Source organism: Myodes glareolus, chromosome 22 (assembly GCF_982192425.1).
Source record: "Myodes glareolus chromosome 22, mMyoGla1.1, whole genome shotgun sequence".
Lineage (NCBI taxonomy): Eukaryota > Metazoa > Chordata > Mammalia > Rodentia > Cricetidae > Myodes > Myodes glareolus.
Genome location: NC_142047.1, coordinates 8,781,037 through 8,805,875, shown reverse-complemented (window position 1 = coordinate 8,805,875; position 24,839 = coordinate 8,781,037). Strand labels below are relative to the sequence as shown.

The 24,839-nt window shown below is 37.5% G+C and overlaps 1 protein-coding gene across 1 annotated transcript in view; it reads left to right on the top strand.

Moving 5' to 3' along the window:
- The window catches only part of LOC125404275 (SNF2 related chromatin remodeling ATPase 5), a 43,715-nt gene that overhangs the window by 12,336 nt on the left and 6,540 nt on the right, over positions 1-24,839 (top strand). The window contains exons 6-18 of the mRNA XM_087900460.1: positions 400-579; positions 2,176-2,331; positions 2,414-2,545; positions 4,279-4,347; positions 7,100-7,209; positions 15,627-15,853; positions 17,655-17,776; positions 18,449-18,601; positions 20,742-20,874; positions 22,294-22,442; positions 23,281-23,400; positions 24,136-24,246; positions 24,500-24,613. Of these exons, the coding sequence (XP_087756586.1) occupies positions 400-579; positions 2,176-2,331; positions 2,414-2,545; positions 4,279-4,347; positions 7,100-7,209; positions 15,627-15,853; positions 17,655-17,776; positions 18,449-18,601; positions 20,742-20,874; positions 22,294-22,442; positions 23,281-23,400; positions 24,136-24,246; positions 24,500-24,613 (1,776 nt within the window). The remainder of the gene's footprint in view (positions 1-399; positions 580-2,175; positions 2,332-2,413; positions 2,546-4,278; positions 4,348-7,099; positions 7,210-15,626; positions 15,854-17,654; positions 17,777-18,448; positions 18,602-20,741; positions 20,875-22,293; positions 22,443-23,280; positions 23,401-24,135; positions 24,247-24,499; positions 24,614-24,839) is intronic.

Here is a 24,839-nt window from a genome sequence, read left to right as displayed (position 1 = left end):
TCTTGTTTTATGAACAGTTTACAGAGCTCTAGTTCATAAAACGTATCTTCTGTTCATTACTTGCTAGTTATGTAGTAAATATTTTTACCATTCTACAACATACTACAACAGTTGGTTGTAGAAAGTAAGGAGTCAAAAGAGATACTCACTTGATAGTTTGGGACTATCCCGTTTTCTGAGCCTTGGAGGGTGGTGTTGATCCTTCTTTTACAGACTTCTGTGACCTCACTCTGTTAACTTTCATGCACATTAAGCTCCTGTCTTGTTGTCCCAAATGTAGCATTTCTTTTAAATCTTCTGTGCGTGATGGGTGGCTATCAGTATGGAAAGCATTTTCAATGGCCAATTTAATTGATGTGATTAATTGATTTGATGTTTAATTATGATGAATTTTTTCAGGGTTTGGGAAAGACACTTCAAACAATTTCTCTCCTTGGGTACATGAAACACTATAGAAACATTCCTGGTCCTCACATGGTTTTGGTTCCCAAGTCTACATTGCACAACTGGATGAGTGAATTCAAGAGATGGGTGCCAACACTTAGATCTGTTTGCTTGATAGGAGATAAAGAGCAACGAGTAAGTTTTTATACCATAAAGATGAAATAGCCAGAGAAGGGATAATGAAGAAAGGGAAAGGGTCTTCACAAACTATAGTGATTTCTAACTGTAATACTGCTTTTGTGGTTAAGAATTTTATGAGAAGGCTTTAAAACCTATAGAAAGCTCTAAGAATTTATTTTCAGTTTGTTTCTCCCTTTGGAAGTGATTTTATAAAGTGTCTATTTGTGTCTATTTGGAATTATTAGCATGTTTAAGAAGGTTTGAATGTGTCAAGATTAAAAATTTGAGGGACCAGATTTCTAGATTAGGATACAATGGTAATAGTTACAGAATAGTAATTGTTAAATTTAAGTGGAATCAATTCTAGCAGTTTTAGATGTTACGATACGAATATGAGTTAAAATATTGATTTCTTAGCCATACCCTTTTGGAACAAAGTCATGGAAATAAGGACACTATTAAGAATAAAGAACTTCGGGGGCTGGAGAGATGGCTTAGTGGTTAAGAGCATTGCCTGCTCTTCCAAAGGTCCTGAGTTCAATTCCCAGCAACCATATGGTGGCTCACAACCATCTGTAGTGAGATCTGGTGCCCTCTCTGGCCTGCAGGCACACATGTAGGCAGATATTGTATGTATAATAAATGAATAAATATTAAAAAAAAAGAATAAAGAACTTCGCTGGGTGGTGGTGGCGGTGGCGGTGCACACCTTTAACCCTAGCACGTGGGAGGCAAGGCAGGTAGATCTCAATGTTTGAGGTCAGCCTGGATTACAGAGTGAGTTCTAGGATAGCTAGGGCTACACAGAGAGACCCTGTCTCATAAAACAAGCAAAAAAATAAAACAGAGAGATAACATAAATTTGGAAATTAGAGATAATGGATTGAACTCATTGATTAAATGATTGTATTAAATGATTTTGTGCTTAACTAGATAGATTAATTTTTTAAGATTATATTTATGAGTGCATTGCCTGGATGTATATCTCTATACCAGGCACATGCTTCTGAGACCAGAAATGGGTGTCTCGTTCTTGAAACTAGAGATATGGATGGTTCTGAGCCACCGTGTGGGTGCTGGGTTGTGAACCTGGGTCCTCTGTAAGAATAGCAAGTGCTCTTAACCACTGAGCTATCTCTTCTTACTAAGTTGCTTTTTGTTTGGGGGACTCAATTACTTCTTTGATTTTTACTTTCATATCTATATCTATAAGATGAGAATAATAATGTAATATATATGTAATATAATTATATATGTAATAATACATATATAAATCAAAGGAATGAAACTTTACTAACAACTGTCAGTCTTTTTGTTATAAATCCTATTTCTTAAGAATATAGAGACCTAGCGATGTCTTGTGGAAAGACGTTTTAAAGAGTTAGGCTTCTGAGTTTTTGTGATTCACTTCAGCTTTGTGAAATTAAGTTAAAACAGACGTTAAAGTAGTTAATGAGGTAATTTTAGTGGTAGGAAAGCTGGCTTTAAGTGCTTATTTAATAATAGTTATACTGTTTAATAGTCTCAGTCCTTTTTCTGTATTAAATTGCTTGTTGGTAAGTTTAATGTATAATTGCATTGAGTGATGTAATTTTTTCTGTTGCTTCACAGGCTGCATTTGTCAGGGATGTTTTATTACCAGGAGAGTGGGATGTGTGTGTCACATCTTATGAAATGCTCATTAAAGAGAAGTCTGTGTTCAAAAAGTTTAACTGGAGATACTTAGTTATAGATGAAGCTCACAGGATAAAAAATGAAAAATCTAAGGTAATTTGATTCTTAATCTGAACCTTTTTGTGTCTAAGGGTTTGATTCAGAATGTTCTAACAATGGGCTTTGATTCTTTCAGTTGTCAGAAATAGTGAGGGAATTCAAGACTACAAATCGACTGTTGCTAACTGGGACGCCTCTTCAGAACAACTTGCACGAGCTCTGGTCCCTTCTAAATTTTCTCTTACCGGATGTGTTTAATTCAGCTGATGTAAGCATCTCTTTGTGGTTAATAATATTTTGGTTAATGCCTTATAATTTAATAATAGCACTGTTTGAGGTGGTCTTAATTTTTTTTACCCTATCCTGTTACAAACCTACTAAGTTAGTTGATCATGTATTAAGAATTCACTTTTGAGCCTTGACTTTAATCTCATTTCTCATTAGTTTCTACAGTAGGAATGGCATATTCTTAACTCCTGTTTGGCAATCAGGGCTGCTTAATTTTACCTCAGAGTTTCTATGTTAACTGCTTGTTTTAAAAGCATTCCCAAGTATCTTTGTATATTTCACACATTGTGTTTTACCATTCAGAGATGTCCTTCAGATGTGAAGGAAGGGATCGTTTAACCCTTCGTCATAGTTTCCCTTCCAGTTGCTGTGATAAAATACTCTGAGAGAGACAAGGGAGGAAGGGTTTATTCTGGCCCACAGTTCAGGATACATCCTGTTACGGTTGAAGGTGATGGCAGTAGCTGACCATACATCGTTCACATTCAGAGAACAGAGTGTGATAAATGTATCCTAGTGTTCTGCTCCTCTTCTCCATTCTGAACAGTCTAAGATCCCCAGCCCAGGAATGGTCACACAGTTGGATAGAGCTTCCTACACTAATTGACATACTCAAGACAGTCCCCTGTAGTCATCTGGGAGGTCCATTGCTGGGCTCGTTCTAAACTCTCAAGTTGGCAATGGAGAGTAAGCATCACTCGAGTTTTTCGTTGTGGTATATTAACTTAGTCTTTACGTCTATCAGTTATTTACATAATAGAATGGTGGTAGTAGTGGCCAACTGTTCATTGTACTAGGGAAAATAATTTATGTATCAGTAGTCTGTGCTGCTAGTAGTTAACAGCTGTTAAACCAGTGTTCAGTTCTGGACGATTGTTCCTATGTCAGGAATGGGTGGGGAGAGCTCTGTAGACATCCATGTTAATACATTTATATAAATAAGCTGTATAAAGGTTTTAATTTTGATTTGTTCTATTAAGGGTTATTTTAGAAAGAGAAATTTGGATTTTTGTTTGTTTTTTGATTTTTCGAGACAGGGTTTCTCTATGTAGCTTTGAAGCATGTCCTGGGACTTTCTCTATAGACCAGGCTGGCCCCAAAGTCACAGAGATCATCCTGCCTCTGTCTCCCAAATGCTGTGATTAAAAGCCTGTACCATCACTGCCTGGCTCAGATTTGAAAGTTTTAATTATAAATATTTTGATGTTTCTGAGACAATTTTAAGATAATTTGTTTTTCTTGCTAGGTTAATATGTATTTCTGCTAAAGCTCTCAGTTATATAATAGAGATTATAAGATATTTGCTTAACATGGCAAATTATAATAGATATTTTCAAGATATTTGATAAGGAAATTGTCCTTATTCAGATCTTATCTAAATAGTAATGAAATGCTTTTTATGTCAGTTTCACTTTGAAACCTCGAGTCGTGTATTAATTATTTCTGTAAACCAGCTTTCAGACTCTTTATTGTTAGTCTGTGTTTGTGGAAAAAATGCTCAAGAGATAATATGATTCAGCTACTTGTTCTGGTGCCAGTAGTAAACATGATACTTGGAAAACAATGGCTTGAACTAAATTATTTGTGTGTCTGTGTATGACTCAAAACTCACATACCATGCTAAGTCTAGAAATCATTTTACATCTGTTGCTATAGGGCGTTTGTGGTTAATACTGTTTTTGACCTTGACATGTTTTTTGTTTGTTGATCTAGGACTTTGATTCCTGGTTTGATACAAATAATTGCCTTGGGGATCAAAAGCTTGTTGAGAGGCTTCATATGGTATGTATGGTTAGAGCATATTTTTAACTGGTGAAAAATATGTAAGTCACTTATTTTAGTGCTTACAGAGTATAATACAGAATTATTTGAATTTAAAATTTACTGTTTGAAATGACATTAGGGAGATGACGTGTGATGGTTTTAGTGTTAGAGTCTAGGATGTACTTTTAATGTAATGTAGAAGAAAGGAATCTCTTAGTCCACGGGGAAGGACACTTTTGGCTATCAGGACCAAACAAGACATTGTGATCATAACCTACAAGTTTCTTCATGACATATCATTAGGGCTTTTCAACATCTCTTGACATTTTGGTTTGGATAATATATAAGGGATAGGAGAAGAGAAGGCTGTACTGTGTGCTGGATATCATTTAACAACATCCCTAACATTTTGTTCTTGCTGCCATTTGTGACAACAAGCATACCTATAAATAATAAAAAAAGTTCCCCAGCAGATAGTTACACCCTGCTCACCTCTCCCTACATCCCAAGCTCTCCCTACATCCCACTCCTGCTTTAATTTTACTTTTACATAAATTTTCTAGAAACATTTGACTAATTCCACTTATCCTTTCATCATTGTTTTTATTGTATTTGGAATTTCTGATTTCTTTTTACACAGCCTAAGACTTGTATCTACTACCTTCTTTATTGACCATCTAGGCTGAGGCTGGACTGGGTACTTTGTATGTTCCTTCCATCTTTAGTCATTTGAGCGTTGTAAGACTCTGTATAGGAACTGAAGTGTTTACCCTGATGGAGTGTAAGCATAACGACAGGAAACATGGTTATATACACTTTGTACAGTACCTGGTTTCAGTGGCTGTTTTCCTTCTTTCCGTCTCTTTCTCCTGTTCTCCTCCCCTTTTCTTTTCTGCCTTTTCCCTGTTCTGTTGTGTCGAGACATGATCTTGTTATGCAACCATGGCTGACCTTAAACTAGGTAATCCTCCTGCCACAGCCTCCCAAGTGTTGGGATTATAGGCATGAGCCCTTATGCTAGGTTGACCTTTTTTCCTTTATACATTTATTATGCTTTTAAATTCTTGTGCATGAGATTTTTTGTTAAGTATATCTGAGAGTAGTGATAGTGTCCTTGGACCTTTAATTCAGAGAGCAGTCAAGCAGTTAACTACTGTTTAGATTTTTTTCTTTTTACTCAAAGGATTGAAAGTGTTGAAAGATTAGAGTATTAATAAAATCTGAGTGATGAAAAAAATGAGACAGGAATTTGATTCTTTTCTACCTTTCCCCCTCATCCCCTTCATTTCATGGCTTCCCTTTAAGTAAATATCTGGGTACGTGGAGGTTTAACAAAGAGGTTTAACAAACTACAGCACCTAGACAACCGACCCAAAAGTAGTTTTGGCATCTTCGTTAATTTTTCTCAGAATAATCTGAAATGCTTTATCAACTCAAGGAAGGAGAGAAATGATTTCTTTACTTTGTCCTGCCCTTGTGTTCTGAAATCCCCGCTGTAGTGACTGTGGCTTTGTAATGGGAGGGGCACTCAGAAGTCAGCCTGGGAGACTGGTAACGTGGCTCAAGGGAACAGAAAGGTGTTTGTTTTGGAGGCCTTGTGAGTGGCCCCAATTAAATCCCTGGCAACCACACCAAGGTGGTTGTCTTTAACTTCCACATGTGTGCTGTAGCATGTACATCATACACATATACATGTGTACAATAATACATTTTTTAAAGCTCAGCCTAGATATTCTTAGGAATGATTTGTCAGTTATCTAACACTACAAAACCAGTTCCTTACTCTTGACAAACTTCTGCCTTAATAACTTGCATTTTAAAATTTCAGAGTTTGTGAGTGGTGATTTCTTCACTGATCCCCCCCTCCCCCCGGGTTTATCTAGCTGCATTTAGCTGGACAGTTTTAGAACAGCCAAGTGGGACTGGAAGTCTTCTTGTCTTGGCAATGGCTGGTGCTTGATTGGGCGTTGATTAGCTTTATTGTCTACTGTAATTTGGTACAAGTTGCTGGTCTTTTTACCCATTTCAAATTTGTGATATAGTCAGTATTTATATAAGCTAATAAAACTAGTACAGAGAAGGCATAAAAATAATTTTTAGTTTTGTCATTACAATTTACATTTTATAAAAAGAAAAGAACTACTTTGAAACCTGGATACCAATCATAAACATTGAATGAAAAAAGTTACAGATGGTAAAAGTTACAAGCGGTAATGCAGAGATAATTTTTTTGCATAAAATTAAAAATAAGAGGTGAAACTGATTTGTGTTGTTTAAAAAGTAAGAATATTGCTTACTGTTAGGAAAGGACTGGGGGAGACTTAAGGTTTTGTTAACTTGCTAGAGACTGAATTGAACTGGGTATTTTATAGTTAACACATTTACTGCATCTGTAGCAGGTAACTATTTAAAAGCTAGCCATATAGCTCTTAATCAGTGTTGAACAGTGTGTGTGCAAGTGTCTTATTTTTAAACTAGCATGAATTAGCAATGTTGAAAATAGTTTTAAAACTACCATTCTCCTAGTGTTTAATGAGAATATAGCAAGTATTATATAAATGCTTACATATAGGATAAATAATGAAATTGTATTGGTTCCCCTTAAGAATGTAATAGTAATAAATTATGTATTTGGAACAGGGAAATCTTAAAAATTACTTGCTATTCAAACAAGTTTCTTTTGCGTATATTTGGTACATAATTATAAGATTTTGGAATAATACCAATGGTGCAGATAAGGTTATCTTTTTCTTTTTGCCCTTTCTCTAAGGTTTTGCGTCCATTCCTCCTTCGTCGAATTAAAGCTGATGTTGAAAAGAGTTTGCCTCCAAAGAAAGAAGTAAAAATCTATGTAGGTCTTAGCAAAATGCAAAGGGAATGGTATGTATTCCGAGATGCTTGGCAATAGTGTGTTTCCCAGATTTTCATTTTACAGTCTTTTGTGTCTTATGGAATTTCTGTTTACTGCATTAAGCTTAACCTGTTGATGCAGTGCTCGTTAAAAGGTGGCAGGAGGCGGATCAGCACAGCAGCCTGGCTTGTAGGGTGGTTTCTGCTCCCCAGGGATTTTCTTTTGGTGGTCATTCCTTCTCTGTTTTATTTCACACAAGTGATTAAAAACTAGAAATTTAATTTAGTTATCCTAACATTGAGCAGAATGTTTCTATAAATTTCACCCAAAGTTCACTTAAAAACTGAGTCATGGGGCTAGAGAAATGTTTCAGTGGATAAGAACACTGGCTCTTCTTCTAGAGGACCCAAATTCAGTCCCCAGCACTCACGTGATGGCTTACAGCTTCTTTAACTCCAGTTCCAAGGACTGCAACACCCTCACCCAGACACACGTGAAAGCAAAACACCAATGCATGTAAAATAAAAATAAATGAAAGAAATTAAGAATCTGAGTCATAATTTCTATACTTAAAAAGTACATTTTTCTGTCTAGTCAGAGCTAATAAAATTAAGTAAGATCCATGATGCGAAAAGAACAAAAAAATGGCTCAGAATGTAGTTCAGATGGGAGTGTTCATCTAACATGCACAAAGTCTTGGGTTCAGTCCTCATCACCACATAAACTAGGTGTAATGGTGGACAGCACTGGCAAGGCAGAGGTACAGTGTCATCTGTGGCTATGTGAGTCTGAGACTAGCCTGAGATACCCTTTCAGATATGCACATACAAAAATGTATGTATGTACACATACATATACTTAAGAATATGTAAAATTTATATTGGTTGTGTGAATGTTTTGCCTTGCATGTATATCTATTTGCCATTTTTGTGTCCTATCCCTGTGGAGATAGGAAGAGAGTTACTGACAGCTGTGAGGCACTGTGGGTGCTGGGAATTGAGTTTGGATCCTCTGCAAAAGTAGCCAAAGTTCAAAATACATTAGTCTTTAGGGATGTTTTGGCATTTAATTATTTGTGTGCATGTACACGTGTATGTACGTTTTCATGTTAATGGTTTGTATGTGAAGGTCAGAGGACTTGTACAATTTGGCTCCCCTTACCATGTGGGTTCTGTGGGTCTGCTCAGGTTGGTTACCAAGCTTTGGTGGCAAGTGTCTTTACACTTTGGAGCCATCTTACTATCCCCACATTAGTTTTCCTTTTTTAGAGCTTTACAGACAGGTGCAGTGTAAACACTAGAAACTTGTGACCGACTTTATTAAATGCATTTATCATCATTTCACATGTATGGAATGTACGCAGGCCATTACCCTCTCACCGCACTTACTCTCCCACTGAGCCCCTTTCCAACATGACTTTCCCTTTGGTAGAGCACATACCATGAACTCAGTGCAAGGAGACTATAGGAAAAGATGATGTAGCTTTAGAATATGTACTATAAGCATAGTGCTCACGGGTGGACATAAGTAACCTGCTATTTTACTGTTCTTACCATGCTTTTGGATTGTATTCGTGAGGAGCTAGAGTTACAAAAGGATAATTACAGATCTAGGCAAGTTACCTGAAAGAACTCCGCTGTGGAAGATGAGCTATTTTCTGTGTCCTTAGGACTTTAGAAAGGAGCATTCTAGGTTTGCTCTCTCTCTCTCTCTCTGTGTGTGTGTGTGTGTGTGTGTGTGTGTGTGTGTATAATAGAACTAAGTGAGTTGATGTCAGAGGTGAACAGATGCTAATAAATGTGTGGACTTCCCATCAGTCAGAATTGTAATAAAGTCTGCTATCAGTGACACTTTACTAAACATCTAAACATTGCTTTAGGTTCATTCTAGTTACTTTGTTTAGAACATTCGGTTTCACTAAGACTTTATTTTGTTAGACGTGATTACTTCTTGCTGCAAGATAATTTCTAAATTCTTTTTTTTTTTAATTATAATGCTGATTGGCCCATTAGGTCAGGCTACTTATTAGCTAACTCTCATATCTTGATTAACCCATTTTTCTGATCTATTTTAGCCATGTGTCTCAGTACCTTTTTCAGTGGGGCAGCTCACATCCTGCTGCTTCGGTGATCTGGGCAGGAGTGGGAGGAATCAGCTTCCTCCTCCCCAGAATTCTACTGCTATCCTTGTATCACTTCCACTTCCTATCTGGTTTTCCCGCCTACACCTCCTGCCTGGCCAATCACCGTTTTATTTAAAACATGATTGACAGAATAGAAACAATTCTCCCGCACCACTTCCCCCTCTTTTTTTAAAAAAAACAAACAAAGGAAAATATCCATAGTCCATTTGTTCAGAATGTGGGTGTAGTGTTCCAGGGTACTTCCTGCTGGTTGGGGGCACTGATAATCTTATGGGGACCTAAAGAAAATTTAGAGTTATGATCAAGTCCTGACTGAAGTGTCCTGGGAGTCTTGATCATCTCGGGCCGCAGTCTTGAAGCTGTTCTTGATGAAGAACTCAGACATCTGGGCCATCTGTTCCTACCGGAGATTGCTCAGGTGGTCTCCCTTGGTCGCAGATGATTTTTCTTAACTCTGAATAAATCCACAGCCTCTCATTTTCTGTGGAAACAAAAACAAAATCTCTTCTCCAAAGCAACATACCTTTTGACTTCAATTCTGAAGCCAAGGTATTTTCAAAATACCTATCTTGGATTAATTTTGCAGCATTTATAAGCAAGTATCTTTTAGCAGCTGTTTCTCCTTCCTCAGCATTTAAACAATTTGAAGAGAGCATAATAACAAACAGTATCAAGATTCTCCGTGTATTTTCCATCTTTGTGTGGCTTTATTTTAACCTCTACTTCTTTTATTTTTACTTTTAACTTTTGCCTTTTTGAGACAGGTTCTTTGCATATCTTTGTCCTGGAACTCCCTCTGTAGACCAGACTATCTTTGAACTCCCAGAGATCCCTCTGTCCCTGCCTCTCCAGTGCTGGGATTAAAGGTGTGTACCACCACACCCAACTATTCTCTTTCTTTCTTTTTTATTTTACGGCTTTAAACCTTTTTCCTTTCAAGCCTGCATATATTTTTTTTTCGTTAGACTTGTTTATTCAAGTATCCGAAAACACTCTTTCCACTTCCTCCCCTCTTCCCAATACCCTCCCGCTTCACCCACTCCCCACACTCCCTCTCCTCCTCCCTCACCATTCCCAAGAGCAGTCAGGGTTTCCTGCCCTGTGGGAAATCCAAGTTCCTTCCCCCTCCCTCCAGGTCCAGGAAGGTGAGCATCCAAACAGACCAGGATCCCAAAAAGCCAGTCCATGCAGACGAAACAAGACCCAGTGCCATTGTCAATGGCTTCTCAGTCTTCATTTGGACCTTGGGGGCTCGGTCAGCCCCCATGTCAGCCACATTCAGAGAATCCAGTTTGATCACATGCTCGTTCAGTCCCAGTCCAGCTGGCCTTGGTGAGCTCTCATTCGATCAGTCCCCATGTATCAGTGGGTGCACACACCCTTCGCGGTCCTGACTTCCAGTGCTCCAATGTGGGTCTCCGTCTCTATCTCCATCCATCGTCAGATGGAGGCCCCCTCTGATTTTGCTTTCCTTGCTCACGATCTCCCTCCCTCTGCTTCTCATTTGGACCTAGGGAGTTAAGTCCAGTGTTCCAATATGTGTGTCTGTCTCTATCTCCATCCATCGCCATATGAAGGTTCTGTGGTGACATGCAAAATATTCATCTGTATTGTTATGGGCCAAGGCCAGTTCAGGCATCCTCTCCTCTGCTGCCCAGAGTACAATCTGGGAACCTCTCCTTGGGCTTCGGTACCCCTCCAGAATCAAGTCTCCTGCAAACCCTTAAATGGCTCCCTTAGTTGAGATATAAACTTCCCTGCTCCCATAACCATCCTTCCTCCCTCCCCTCGTCCCATTCCCCCAAGCCATCCCCATCCTCCCCTTCTCCCCCTCCCTAACCATCTCCCCTGACTTCCACCCCCCCCACCCCCCGTGCACCCAAGTTTACCTGGCAATCTTGCCTACTTCTAATATCCAGGAAGATAACTATATGATTTTCTTCAGGTTCAACTTCTTATTTAGCTTCTCTAGGATCACAAATTATAGACTCAAAGACCTTTAACTATGGCTAGAATCCACTTATGAGTGAGTACATACCATATTCCTCTTTTTGGGTCTGGGTTACCTCACTCAGTAAAGCGTTTTCTATTTCTATCCATTTGCATGCAAAATTCAAGATGTCATTGTTTTTTACTGCTGAGTAAAACTCTAATGTATATATGTTCCACACCTTTTTTAACCATTCTTCTATTGAGGGGCACCTAGGTTGTTTCCATGTTCTGGCTATTACAAATAGTGCAGCTATGAACATAGTTGAACAAATACTTTTGTAGTATGATTGGGCATCTCTTGGGTATATTCCCAAGAGTGGAATTGCTGGGTCCTGAGGGAGGTTGACTCCCAGTTTCCTGAGAAACCGCCACACTGATTTCCACAGTGGCTGCCCAAGTTTGCATTCCCACCAACAATGGATGAGTGTTCCCCTCACTCCACATCCTCTCCAGCATAGGCTATCATTGGTGTTTTTGAGTTTAGCTATTCTGACAGGTGTAAGATGGTATCTCAAAGTTGTTTTGATTTGCATTTCCCTGATTGCTAAGGAGGTTGAGCATGTCCTTAAGTGTCTTCTGGGCATTCCAAGTTCATCTGTTGTGAATTCTCTGTTCAGTTCAGTACCCCATTTCTTAATTGGGTTAATTAGAGTTTTAGTGTCTAGTTTCTTGAGTTCTTTGTATATTTTGGAGATCAAACCTTTGTCTGATGAGGGGTTGGTGAAGATCTTTTCCCAGTCTGAAGATAGCCTTTTTGTCTTACTGACAGTGTCCTTTGCTTTACAGAAGCTTCTCAGTTTCAGTAGGTCCCATTTATTCATTGTTTCTCTTATTGTCTGTGCTACTGGGGTTCAACTTAGGAAGTGGCCTCCTGTGCCTATATCTTGTAGACTACTTCCCACTTTCTCTTCTATCAGGTTCAAAGTGGACAGATTAATGTTGATGTCTTTAATCCATTTGGACTTGAGTTTTGTGCATGGTGATAGATATGGATCTACTTTCATTCTTCTACAGGTTGACATCCAGTTATGCCAGCACCATTTGTTAAAGATGCTTTCCTTCTTCCATTGTATACCTTTAGGTGTTCATAGGTTTGTGGGTTAATATCCGGGTCTGCTATTCGATTCCATAGGTTGACGTCTCTGTTCTTATGCCAATACCAAGCTGTTTTCAATTCTGTAGCTCTGTAATAGAGTTTGAAGTCAGGGATGGTAATGCCTCCAGAAGTTCCTTTATTGTATAAGATTGTTTTGGCTATCCTGAGTTTTTTGTTTTGCCATATAAACTTGATTATTGTTCTCTCAAGGTCTGTGAGAAGTTTGATGGGATTTTGATGGGGATTGCATTGAATCTATAGATTGCTTTTGGTAGAATTGCCATTTTTACTATGTTGATTCTCCCAATCCAAGAGCAGGGGAGGTCTTTCCATTTTCTGGTATCCTCCTCAATTTCTTTCTTCAAAGACTTAAAGTTCCTGTCAAATAGGTCTTTCACTTCCTTGGTTAGAGTAACTCAAAGATATTTTATGCTATTTGTGGCTATCGTGAAAGGTGATGTTTCTCTGATTTCCCTCTCTGCTTCTTTATCCTTTGTGTATAGGAGGACTAACGATTTTTTGGAGTTGATCCTGTATCCTGCCACATTACTAAATGTGTTTATCAACTGTAGAAGTTCTTTGGTAGAGTTTTTGGGGTCCCTTATGTACACTATCATATCGTCAGCAAACAACGAAAGTTTAACTTCATCCTTTCCAGTTCGAATTCCCTTGATCCCCTTATGTTGCCTTATTGCTATTGCTAGAACTTCAAGCACTATATTGAAGAGGTATGGAGAGAGTGGACAGCCTTGTCGTGTTCCTGATTTTAGTGGAAAGGCTTTGAGTTTCTCTCCATTCAGTTTGATGTTAGCTGTCGGCTTGCTGTATATTGCTTTTATTATATTTAGGTATGATCCTTGTATCCCCAATCTCTCCAACACCTTTATCATAAAGGGGTGTTGAATTTTGTCAAATGCTTTTTCAGTATCCAATGAAATGATCATGTGGTTTTTTTTTTTTCAGTTTATTTATATGATGGGTTACATTGATAGATTTGCGTATGTTGAACCAGCCCTGCATCTCTGGAATGAAGCCCACCTGATCATAATGGATGATTTTTCTAATGTGTTCTTGGATTCGGTTTTCCAGGATTTTGTTGAATTTTTGCGTCGATGTTCATGAGTGAGATTGGCCTGTAATTCTCTTTCTTGGTTGTGTCTTTGTGTGGTTTTGGTATTAGGGTAACTGTAGCTTCATAGAAAGAGTTTGGCAATGACTCTTCTGTTTCTATATTGTGAAATACATTAAGGAGTGTAGGTATTAGTTCTTCCTGGAAGTTCAGGTAGAATTCTGCATTGAAAGCATCTGGTCCTAGTCTTCTTTTGGTAGGGAGTTTTTGATAACAGCTTATAATTCTTCACGACTGACAGGTCTATTTAGATTGTTACTCCAGAAGAAATAGAAGAAATCAACTCTAAGCGGATTTTTATGAAAATAATAGAGGAACTTAAACAGGAGGTGAAAATCTGCCGTAAAGAAATGGAAGATAAGTATAACAAAATGTTTGAGGAAATGAGTAAAGTAATGGAAGAGAAATATACCAAAAAGTTTGAAGAAATGAGTAAATCCGTAAATGAAATTCTGGGAAACCAAGAAAAAAAAAATCAAACAGGTAATGGAAACAGTTCTAGATTTGAAAACTGAAATGGAGTCAATGAAGAAATCACAAACTGAGGGCTGGCTGGCTATGAGACTTCAGAAACAAGACTTCAGAAACAAGCATAACCAACAGAATACAAGAGATAGAAGAAAGAATCTCAGACTCTGAGGACACCATAGAGAAATTAAACGCTCTGACCAAAGAAAACAGCAAATACAACAAATTCTCATCACAAAACATTCAGGAAATGTGGGACACAATAAAAAAACCAAATCTAAGAATAATAGGGGTAGAAGAAGGAGAAGAATTGCAGATCAAAGGTCCAGAAAATATATTCAACAAAATTATAGAAGAAAACTTTCCCAACCTAAAGAACGATATCCCTATGAAGGTTCAAGAAGCATACAGAACACTGAATAGACTGGATCAAAAAAAACATCCCCTCGCCATATAATAATCAAAACACAAAACATTCAGATTAAAGAATATTAAGAGCTGCAAAGGAAAAAGATCAAGTAACTTATAAAGGTAAACCTATCAGACTTAGACCAGACTTCTCTATGAAAACCATGAAAGCCAGAAGGTCCTGGATAGAGGTACTGCAGAAACTAAGAGACCATGCATGCAAGCCCAGACTTCTATACCCAGCCCAGCTATCATTCACTATCAACGGAGAAAACAAAATATTCCAGGATGAAAACAAATTTAAACAATACGTAGCTACAAATCCAGCCTTACAGGAAGTATTAGAAGGCAAATCACAACCCAAGGAATCCAACATTCCCACCACCGCCTACAATAACTCAGACATCTAGCGACCCTTCACAAGCAGAAATCAAAGAAGGGAAAAACATACACTCCACTACCCAAAAAATAAAAAATAAAAATAACCGGAGTCAGGATCCTTTCTTCTTTCTTAGATCTTAATTTTCTTACTTAAATATTGCACTAGCTACCCAGTATATGGCACAGTCAGATATCATTTAATGGTGGAATAAGTTCTTAGAAATGCATTGTTAGGCATTTTTTCCTCATTGTCAAATGCCTTAGAGTATTTTTACTCTGGTATCTGTAAGTGAATAATTTCAGGTGACAGTTATTGTATATGCAGTCTGTTGACTGGACTATTTCATGTCAATGATTCATGTAATTGAGTAAAATGAGTAAATTTTTTGTTGAGAAAATACTGTATACTAAAATCATGTTTAGCACATTTTTTTTCTTTTTTTAAAGCTCAATTACATGAAAATGTATCACACTAACTTTATTAAAGGGCATAAATGTGAACGTATTGCTATAGACAATAAGCACAAAAACAAAAAGTTACAGATGATAAGTAACTGTACCTCAGGAATTGATGTTGTACACCAACTGCATAGTTTATAGATTGCATAATGATCCATCATATTCTGAGTAATACATTGTTATTTGTTTTGTTGTTGTACAAACATGTGATATTTTGTAGGTCTCTGTTGTACCTATTTATTCCCTAGATCATTGGAAGCAAGTTTCAGACAATGATTTTCAAATTATTCTTAAGTATTTTGTGATTGGGTTGGCTAAGGGTATTAAATATGCAAAGGGCTAGGCATTAAACTATTTTTCTTTTTAATAGGTATACTCGGATTTTAATGAAGGATATAGACATATTAAACTCAGCAGGGAAGATGGACAAAATGAGGTTATTGAACATTTTGATGCAGTTGAGGAAATGCTGCAATCATCCATATCTCTTTGATGGAGCTGAACCTGGTCCACCTTATACAACAGATATGCATCTAGTTACCAACAGTGGCAAAATGGTGGTGTTAGACAAGCTGCTCCCTAAATTAAAAGAACAAGGTATCTATGTTACTGGCATTAAATTGAAAAGAAACAAAATCTTTAGGAAAAAGAAATCTAGTATTTAGAGTACAAAAACACAACACTTTGAAGTGTCTGTTATGACAGTTTTTAAAGTTGAAGTGTTGGACACCAAATCTTCTTCCTCTATTTTTAGTCCTTAACTCTTCATTGGTAAATACTCAAAGTAGTTACCATTCAATTTATGTAGTCTTCCTAGAAATTTAATCTTTTCATCATGAGCTACCAGGAATGCTTTCCTGCATACGCATTTCCCAGATCCTATTTTAGAAAGTTACCTTGGGCATACATGGGGTTTTTGGACCCTTCTTGCCACTTGCCCCATGTTGAGTGCCAGATATCAGGGTGCTCTGTGTACTGTGGATTGGTTGAAGAAAGAAGTCACTCCAAGATGGAATTTTTTATTTTTGTTTTTCGAGACAGGGTTTCTCAGTATAGCCTTGGCTGTCCTGAAACTCGCACTGTAGACCAGGCTGGCCTTGAACTCAAAAGGATCTGCCTGCCTCTGCCTCCTGAGTGCTAAGATTAAAGGTACATGCCACCATTGTCCTGCCCAAGATGAAATCTTCAGGCCTGTGTGGCAGTAGGAGGGACCAACCGCTCTGCTGTACTAAACCCCCCCCCCCCCCCCCCCCGAACAGCCATGCAAAGGTGTATTTATTGATTGTTAAACAAATATTTCCTCATACCAAGGTCTCTAATCTAATTTACATGTCTTACTGAAGGAGAGCATCACGTGCCCCCATGTCTCTAGTTCCTTATTATGTATTGTTTGCAATACACAATTAATATAAATCTCAGATGTGTCTGAAACACATAAATAGTTCTAGATAAATTGAAACATCTCATTCATTATAGCATTTTGTATATCAGCATTATAAGATAATTATCAGTAAATGAAATAGATTTTTGTAGTATCAAGAGCATAGTGAGCTTTCAAATTCCTTCAGTTGTGCTTACAGGTATAACATTTGAAGGAAATATTGTTGTACAAATAGATGGACCTTGATAATGATAGCCAAAAACAACATTGTGGTTGTTAGTGAATTGGCTTGCTTTTTTTTTTTTTGTCATTTTTTTTATGGAAATAGCTGAGTAATTAAAGACTCACATGGTAGGTAAAAGTGGCAGGAACTTGAGAGGCCATTAAATGTTGATGAGAGTTACATTGAACTCTAAGGACGTAGAGACTGAAACGCTCTTATGCATTAGGCTGTCAGCCTCGTTATTGAGTTAAGCTCCTACCATAACCAAGTGTTCTCAACAATTCCTCTGTCATATATTTTGCTGAAGATGTTCTGTACCTGGCTTGTGAGAAAACCAGTAGAATAATTTGAGTTGTGGCAGATAAATGAAGGATTTCTTCTGATACAAATATCAGGCACACATTTGTGTTCTATTGAGTTAAAATGTTTTCATAATTAGAAATATATTAGGGGCTTCAGGGGTGTGGGTAACTCAAGAGATCATGTTTAAAGAAAGGTTGTGGAGTGCTGTAAGACTTCTTTTAATATATACGAGGTAATAGACTAATGATTCAGTCTCCTAAATCAGTTTACCTTAGCTTGCTGTACACGTCACTTTTTTTGTGTGTGTGCCTTGATGGAAGGTGGAGAATGGCTGACCTGGGTATTTACTAATGCCATTTTTATCCTTTTAACCAAAGTAAGTGATTTGGAATTGATTGATAATTTGTTAGTCCTACTTTTTTACTCTTAAATTTTTTTTAAATAAAAACTTATTAGAAATCTTTTGACAAAGGTCTATTTATGTCTGTCAGGTTCAAGAGTACTAATCTTCAGTCAGATGACAAGGGTATTAGACATTTTGGAAGATTATTGCATGTGGAGAAATTATGAATACTGCAGATTGGATGGGCAGACACCCCATGATGAGAGACAAGTAAGTAAAGAAGTCTGGGGAGATAAAAAAACAATCACATAATGATTTCATGTTCTGTTAGTATGTGCCAAGTCATTATATGCTAGCATTGTATTGTATTAGAATATGTGATTTTTTTTAAGAATACATTTTTTTAAAATTTATTTTATTTTGTGTGTATCATTGTTTTGTCTGCATGTATTTCTGCACCTTGTGTGTACCTGGTCCCCAAGGAGGCCAGATTAGGCATTGGAGTTACAGATGGTTGTGAGCTGTCATGGGTGCTGGAGACCAAACAGGCTCCTCTGGAAGAGCAGCCAGTGCCATCTCTTCAGTCGGGGACTTACATATGCCAGGCTGGTTTGGAATTCACTGTGTAGATGAGTATGATCCTGAGCTTCTGATCTGTGTGCCTCTTCTTGAGTGCTGGGGTTATAGGTATGTGCTACGATGCCCTATATAAAATAATTTTCTAAGCCAATCATAATGGCATACATCTGCAGTCCCAGCTGCTTGGAAAACTGCAGTAGGAGCAGGTGGTAGATTGTGCGTTAATCCCAGCACCCAAGAGGTAGTAGCTGGTCTACGTAGTTTCAGACTAGCTGGGGCTACATAGTGAGATTACAAAAAGAATATCCCATCCTACAACACATATAATGAAAGTTTCTAATGCTTGTTATTTTATTCCCATAGGATTCCATCAATGCATACAATGAACCAAATAGCACAAAGTTTGTTTTTATGCTGAGCACACGTGCTGGTGGTCTGGGCATCAACCTTGCAACTGCTGATGTAGTCATTTTATATGATTCAGATTGGAATCCCCAAGTTGATCTTCAGGCTATGGTAAGAGATAACAAGTAAATACTTTGTGTGCTTAGTAGATGTCTTAGGTAGTGTCTATTCATTCTATAAACATCCCTGATTTAACCTAGTAGAAATTTCTTTCTTGCTTTCTTTTTTTTCGAGACAGGATTTCTCTGTGTAGTCCTGGCTGTCCTGCAACTCGCTTTGTAGACCAGGCTGGCCTCGAACTCACTGAAATCCACCTGTCTCTGCCTCCCAGATGTTGGGATTAAAGGCGTGCCTGGCCGAACTTTATTTTGGCACATCTATGCCTCCTGCATCTGTAGAGGTCAAAGGACCACTTGGGAGTCTGTTACATTATCACCATCTGGTTTCCAGGGATTGAACTCAGGTGATTAGGCCTGGGCAGAAAGTTCTTTTACCTGCTTGACTATCTCCTCGGACATAACTCTTTTCATAAATATATTTTTTAAAGCTATTCTTTGATAGTATCATACTTGTATATAGTTTATCTTGATCATATACATCTCCCATTGCCCTTGCTTACCCCTACTCTTGAACTCATGAAAGTACATCCTCCCCTTGTCAACTTCATGTTTTGTTTTGTTTTGTTTTTTAAGTAGTGCACCTGTATATGGGGCCATCTCCTGAAGCAAGGGCAATTTACCAGAGTCTACATCCAAAGAAAACAAGATTCTCAATTCCCCCAGTAGCAGTTACTTAGCTCCTTGGGTAGGGATGGGGGTCTCAACGGCTGGAATTTTGGCCGATTGGTTCTGTTCAGGTAACCACAACCACTATGGGCTGGTGCCTGCAATGGATGTGTTATATACAGGAGAAGACAGCATTCCATAGTGTTTCCATCTGTTCTCTGGCTGTTAGATTCTTTCTCTCCCACCTCTTTTTGATGTTCTTGGAGAGCCCTTGACTGGGGTGGGAGGTTGATAAAGATGTCCCATTTAGAGCTGAGTGCTTACTGTCACTTAATAGAATTTAAGAGGATCAGCAAATAAGTATAGTTGTGCTTTGGGAGAAAAGAGAAATCAGTTTGGTGAGCAGCTAGCTCATCTGCCACTTGGAACACCTAAACATATATGCTCATTTTCGTAGTGTCTGGCCACATGAGAAAGTATATTCTAAGGCTGGGTAAATTCATGGTCCACAAACTAATGTGAACTGCATTCTGACTATTGACTTGACCTCGAATGTTGGTGTTTATGAGCACAACTTTGAGATATCTACCTCGGTCATCTTTGTCTTGTACTCTCTGTAAGGGTGGGTGCTTAAGGGATATTGGTAAATTATTAGAAGGAAGGTGTTTGTTGGAGGTATGTGCTTTGTGAATTTACCAGAAGTTAAACAGAGATTAACATACAAATTAATTTGATTGAATGTATTTAGGTAACTGTAATATTTAAACATTTATATATCATTTGTGAAGGTCATTTTTATTTTCCTAATAGTGACAATGAAGATTCATTAATTTTGCCAGGTGGTGGTGACCCACACCTTTCATCCTTAATCTCAACATTACAGAAGGCAGAGACAGGTGAATCTCTGAGCTCCAGGACAGCCAGGGTTATACAGTGAAATTCTGTTTCGAAACACAGAAACAAGCCAAAACAAATTTCATTAACTTCGTGAGGAAAAAATATTTGAGATGAAATTCAAGGAAAAATCATCATCAAACTGAAATATTAATTACAGTTTTACCTATTAGCTAGTTATCATTGTATTTGTGTTATTTATGTGGTTAGCCTTGTCTCATAAACGGCTATGATTTCCTTTAGTCTTAGGAAGCTTTCCTTGTATTTGCTGGGATTAAAGACATATGCCACCACCCACCGCCTGGCGAATCCGTATTATTTTATAAGTGTTAAATTTTATACTTTAGGGGCTGGAGAGATGGCTCAGTGGTTAAGAGCATTGCCTGCTCTTCCAAAGGTCCTGAGTTCAATTCCCGGCAACTACATGGTGGCTCACAACCATCTGTAATGAGGTCTGGTGCCCTCTTCTGGCCTGCAGACAGAATATTGTATACATAATAAATAAATAAATTTTAAAAAAGTGTATGAAAAAAATTTTATACTTTATAAATAATTTAATTTTGCTTCTTATACATTTTTATATTATTTGACTTTTTAGCTAAATTCAAAATGACATAATTCAATTCTCCTAGGACCGAGCACATAGAATTGGACAAACGAAGACTGTCCGAGTGTTTCGCTTTATAACTGATAACACTGTAGAAGAAAGAATAGTAGAACGTGCCGAGATGAAACTCAGACTGGATTCGATAGTCATTCAACAAGGTGAGGCCTATTTCAGATAATTTCCCACGTTGCATTGATAGCAACATGTTTCTGTCTGATGATTTCTTAGAGATTTTAAGCACCTGGAGTCCTTAAATATAAGCCAAGATGGCTTATATTCCAGATATTTTAAACTTTAATTTTAAGTTTAAGTTATTAAGGAGTAGATTTTAAACTTGGTTAAGTTGATTTTAGTATTCACTAGCTAATAGTTTCTTTCTGCCTAAGCCTCATATTTCACTTAAGTGGAAATAAAAGTAATGTTTAAAATTTTTTAAGCATTAAATTGGGTAATATATTAAAGTGTGTGACAATTCAGCAGATTGACAACCACCAGGGGATACTGAAGAAATGAAAGGCACAAAGTGTTTTCCTTTTTTTTTTTAATCTGGAACTATGCCAGGCACTGTTCTTACTGCTAAGACTAAAGCAAGAAGTGAACCAGGCATGCTTATTTTCAAGGAACTTTAAAATTTAGTAGGGGAGACAGTTTTGACTAGACACAGGACTGACTAGAGGGGGTTGGCTCGATTGAGGGGAACTTCCAAGTTCTTGTATCAGATCAGCCTTTTGGAATACATACTTTGCCTGTATTTGTGAAAACACGAATTAAGATTGACTAAATTCCTACCTCTTGAAGATCTTTAATTTATTAATGTTGTATTCTTTTCTGTGATCAAACTAAGTTTTCAAAAGCTTTGGGTTCATCAAACAGGGCTTTCTGTATTGTATAGCCTTGACTAGTCTAGACTTTGCTAAATAGACTAGACTGGCCTTGAACTCACAAGGTTTTCCTACCTCTGCTTTCCCAGTATTGGGATTAAAGGCACCTGTTCTTATATAAAATCAAAACACAGTGGAGATAATGTATTTCTGTTTCTAAGAAGAAGCGAACTGGGAAAGATGAGCAATATCATCTTTCTGATATGATATCTTTTGTTTATAATGTTTACAAATGTAAAAATTTGTAAGACTTCCTCTTTGATTTTCTGTGTGTTTGTTTTTGAGACAGATACTCACTATATGCAACTGAGTGTCCTGGAATTCACTATGTAAACCAGGCTGGCCTGCCTCTGCCTCCCAAGTTCTGGGATTAAATGCATGCACCGCTTTGCTCAGTAACTTGATTTTCAAATATCTCAAATACTATCAAAAAACATTTTATAAAGCCAGTATATAGTAGATAACGTTATGTAATATGTAAGCTTTAGAAATATTTCAAAACTTAACCAGCTGAAAAATGTGGCATTAAGTTTAATATACTAGTGAGCTTGATCACTTGTAAATTACTAGTAAACAGGAGTGGTATTGCCTCTAACATTTAAATATTTAAAAAAAATTATCACCCAACACTATTTTTAATTTAAACTTAAGATTAATATAATACAACACAATCTCCCCCCGCCCCCCCCCCCCCAGGGAGGCTTGTAGATCAGAACCTGAACAAAATTGGGAAAGATGAAATGCTTCAAATGATTCGACATGGGGCCACACATGTGTTTGCGTCAAAAGAAAGTGAAATCACTGATGAAGATATTGATGGTATTTTGGAAAGGGGTGCAAAGAAGGTAAGAAGATGAATAGTAAATGTTAATGGTTTGTAACAGAAATAGTTTACAGATAAACTGACAGCCTGCCTGCCCATTTAACTCGTTTAAGGGGAAGTGTTTTGGTTGTAGATAAAGGAAGAGAACAGCCAGAGAACAGAGTGGGGAAAATAGCTAGGCTGTAAGAAGGATGAGTAGCTGGTAGGAAGGAAGCTGAGAAACTGGAGTTAACATAGGGGAGAAAGTGAGAAAGGCTAGGATGCTAGCAAGGTAGCATGGACTTTGAAATGTAAAATAGGTGCTGGTGATGCTGAGAGAGCCTGGAGGCCAGCATGGACTTTGATATGCTGAAAGTGCCACAGGTAGGGGACTGCCAGGGGCAAGGGAAATGACTCCCTTTGGTAGCTGGAACTGGCTTGACAAGTTCCTGAGGAATGCTGGCTTTTATCTACCTGTCTGTAGTTCAGATTGGTCTCATTTCTGGATATTTGGATGTCTCTTGAAGTTTGGAAAATTCAAGCTTTCTTTGTATCTGAGGGTTTAGACTAAAACTACTTGAGAAAATACTTCCTCAGTCATGATCTTTTGTTAAAATATTTTCTGTGCATGGGTGTATGTGCATCACAGTGTACTTGTTACCCAAGGAGGCAAGAAGAAGCCATTGGATCCCCTGGAACTGGGGTTAAATATAGTTGTGGGCCGTCTTGTGAATTTGAACCAGGTTATCTTGAAGAGCAAGAAGTGCTCTTAACTGCTGAGCCATCTCTAGCCCCCAAAGGCTAATGTGTTTTGACTAAAGGTCTTGAGATTATTTTCCTGTTTCAATATAATGAGTTTTGTTTTTCTTTTTTCTGTGTAGACTGCAGAGATGAATGAAAAGCTCTCCAAGATGGGTGAGAGCTCTCTTAGAAATTTCACAATGGATACAGAGTCTAGTGTTTATAACTTTGAAGGAGAAGACTACCGAGAAAAACAGAAGGTATTTATTTCAGGATGGAGTTTTACTGAAACCTTGTGTTAGTTGTGAGACTTTGTGAGTATGGTTTATTCACAGCGTAGGTGTTTCACTGTGTGAGTGGTGTTTAGCATGTAAACTCTGATTTGTTGGGTTGCTTGGTTACTTATTTGGGGGTCTTACCACTACCCTGAGTACCCATCCGTGCTTTATACTTGAAGGTAGCCTTGAACTCTCCTATCTCCTGCCTTTATGTCCCTAATGCTGGCTTTACACATGTGAGCCACTATACTAGTTCTGGAGTGTTTTTAATGTATATGATAAGTTTGTTACATACTGTTACTGAAAGTGTTATGTATGGGGTTAGTATAATTGGGATATTTGAAAGTTAACTTAGTGCCGATAAAAAGGCCACAGCCTATTTTCATGGAATTTGAATTGATTGGTCATTAAAATGATTTCATTTCATTAGTAATATTTGCTACTACAGAGAAAGATTGAAAATTCGATATAGAAGAAATATTTTACCTTGTTAGCACAATCTCAAGTTTTCTAAGAAAATTATGTTAATTTTTTTCTACTTATTTGTGCTGTAGCATATATTCTATAGTATTAGAGAATTTGTTTCGTGTTTTAATTACATGATATAAGAAATGCTGTAGTCCTCACCTCTATAGAATCTATAGTCTGACGTGTAAATCACTAGCTAACTTGCTGCTGTGTATAGTGAAATGAGTTGGATTATTTCCCACTTTCTAGATTGCGTTCACAGAGTGGATTGAACCGCCTAAACGAGAAAGGAAAGCCAATTATGCTGTTGATGCGTATTTCAGGGAGGCTCTCCGTGTTAGTGAACCTAAAGCACCTAAGGTAGAGTGACAACTTGGAAATATTGAAATATCTTATAAATTAAATTGTTTTCTCAAATTCTTATAACAAAATGGAATAGAGCATTATGTTTTGTATGATTTTTGAATTTGTTTAAAATTTCATTAATATTCATTAAAAGGTGAATTCTGTTCTTTGGAGAATTAGTTGTCATGGTTTAGGAAGTGATTTAATATGAATGTGTGTGAGTTTGCATTTATTTTTTAATGGACAATACTGTTTTTATTTTTCTTAGGCACCCCGACCTCCAAAACAACCAAATGTTCAGGATTTCCAGTTCTTTCCTCCACGTTTATTTGAATTACTGGAAAAAGAAATTCTGTATTACAGGAAAACCATAGGGTACAAGGTGATTGAAAATTCTTCTCTACATATTTTCTATTCAGAAGTTCTTCAGAGCATACTACTTACTGACATTTGCTTAACTAAGTGAGCCTGGTAGGAAATACTGTTATTTGCTGTGCTCCAGTTGTGTGTGTTGCACTTGTGAGTTTTCATTGAAAAAAGCTGTCATGCGTAATGATTTTTAAATAGAATATTGGAAATCAGTATATGTTTAGTTTCATGGCTATGCT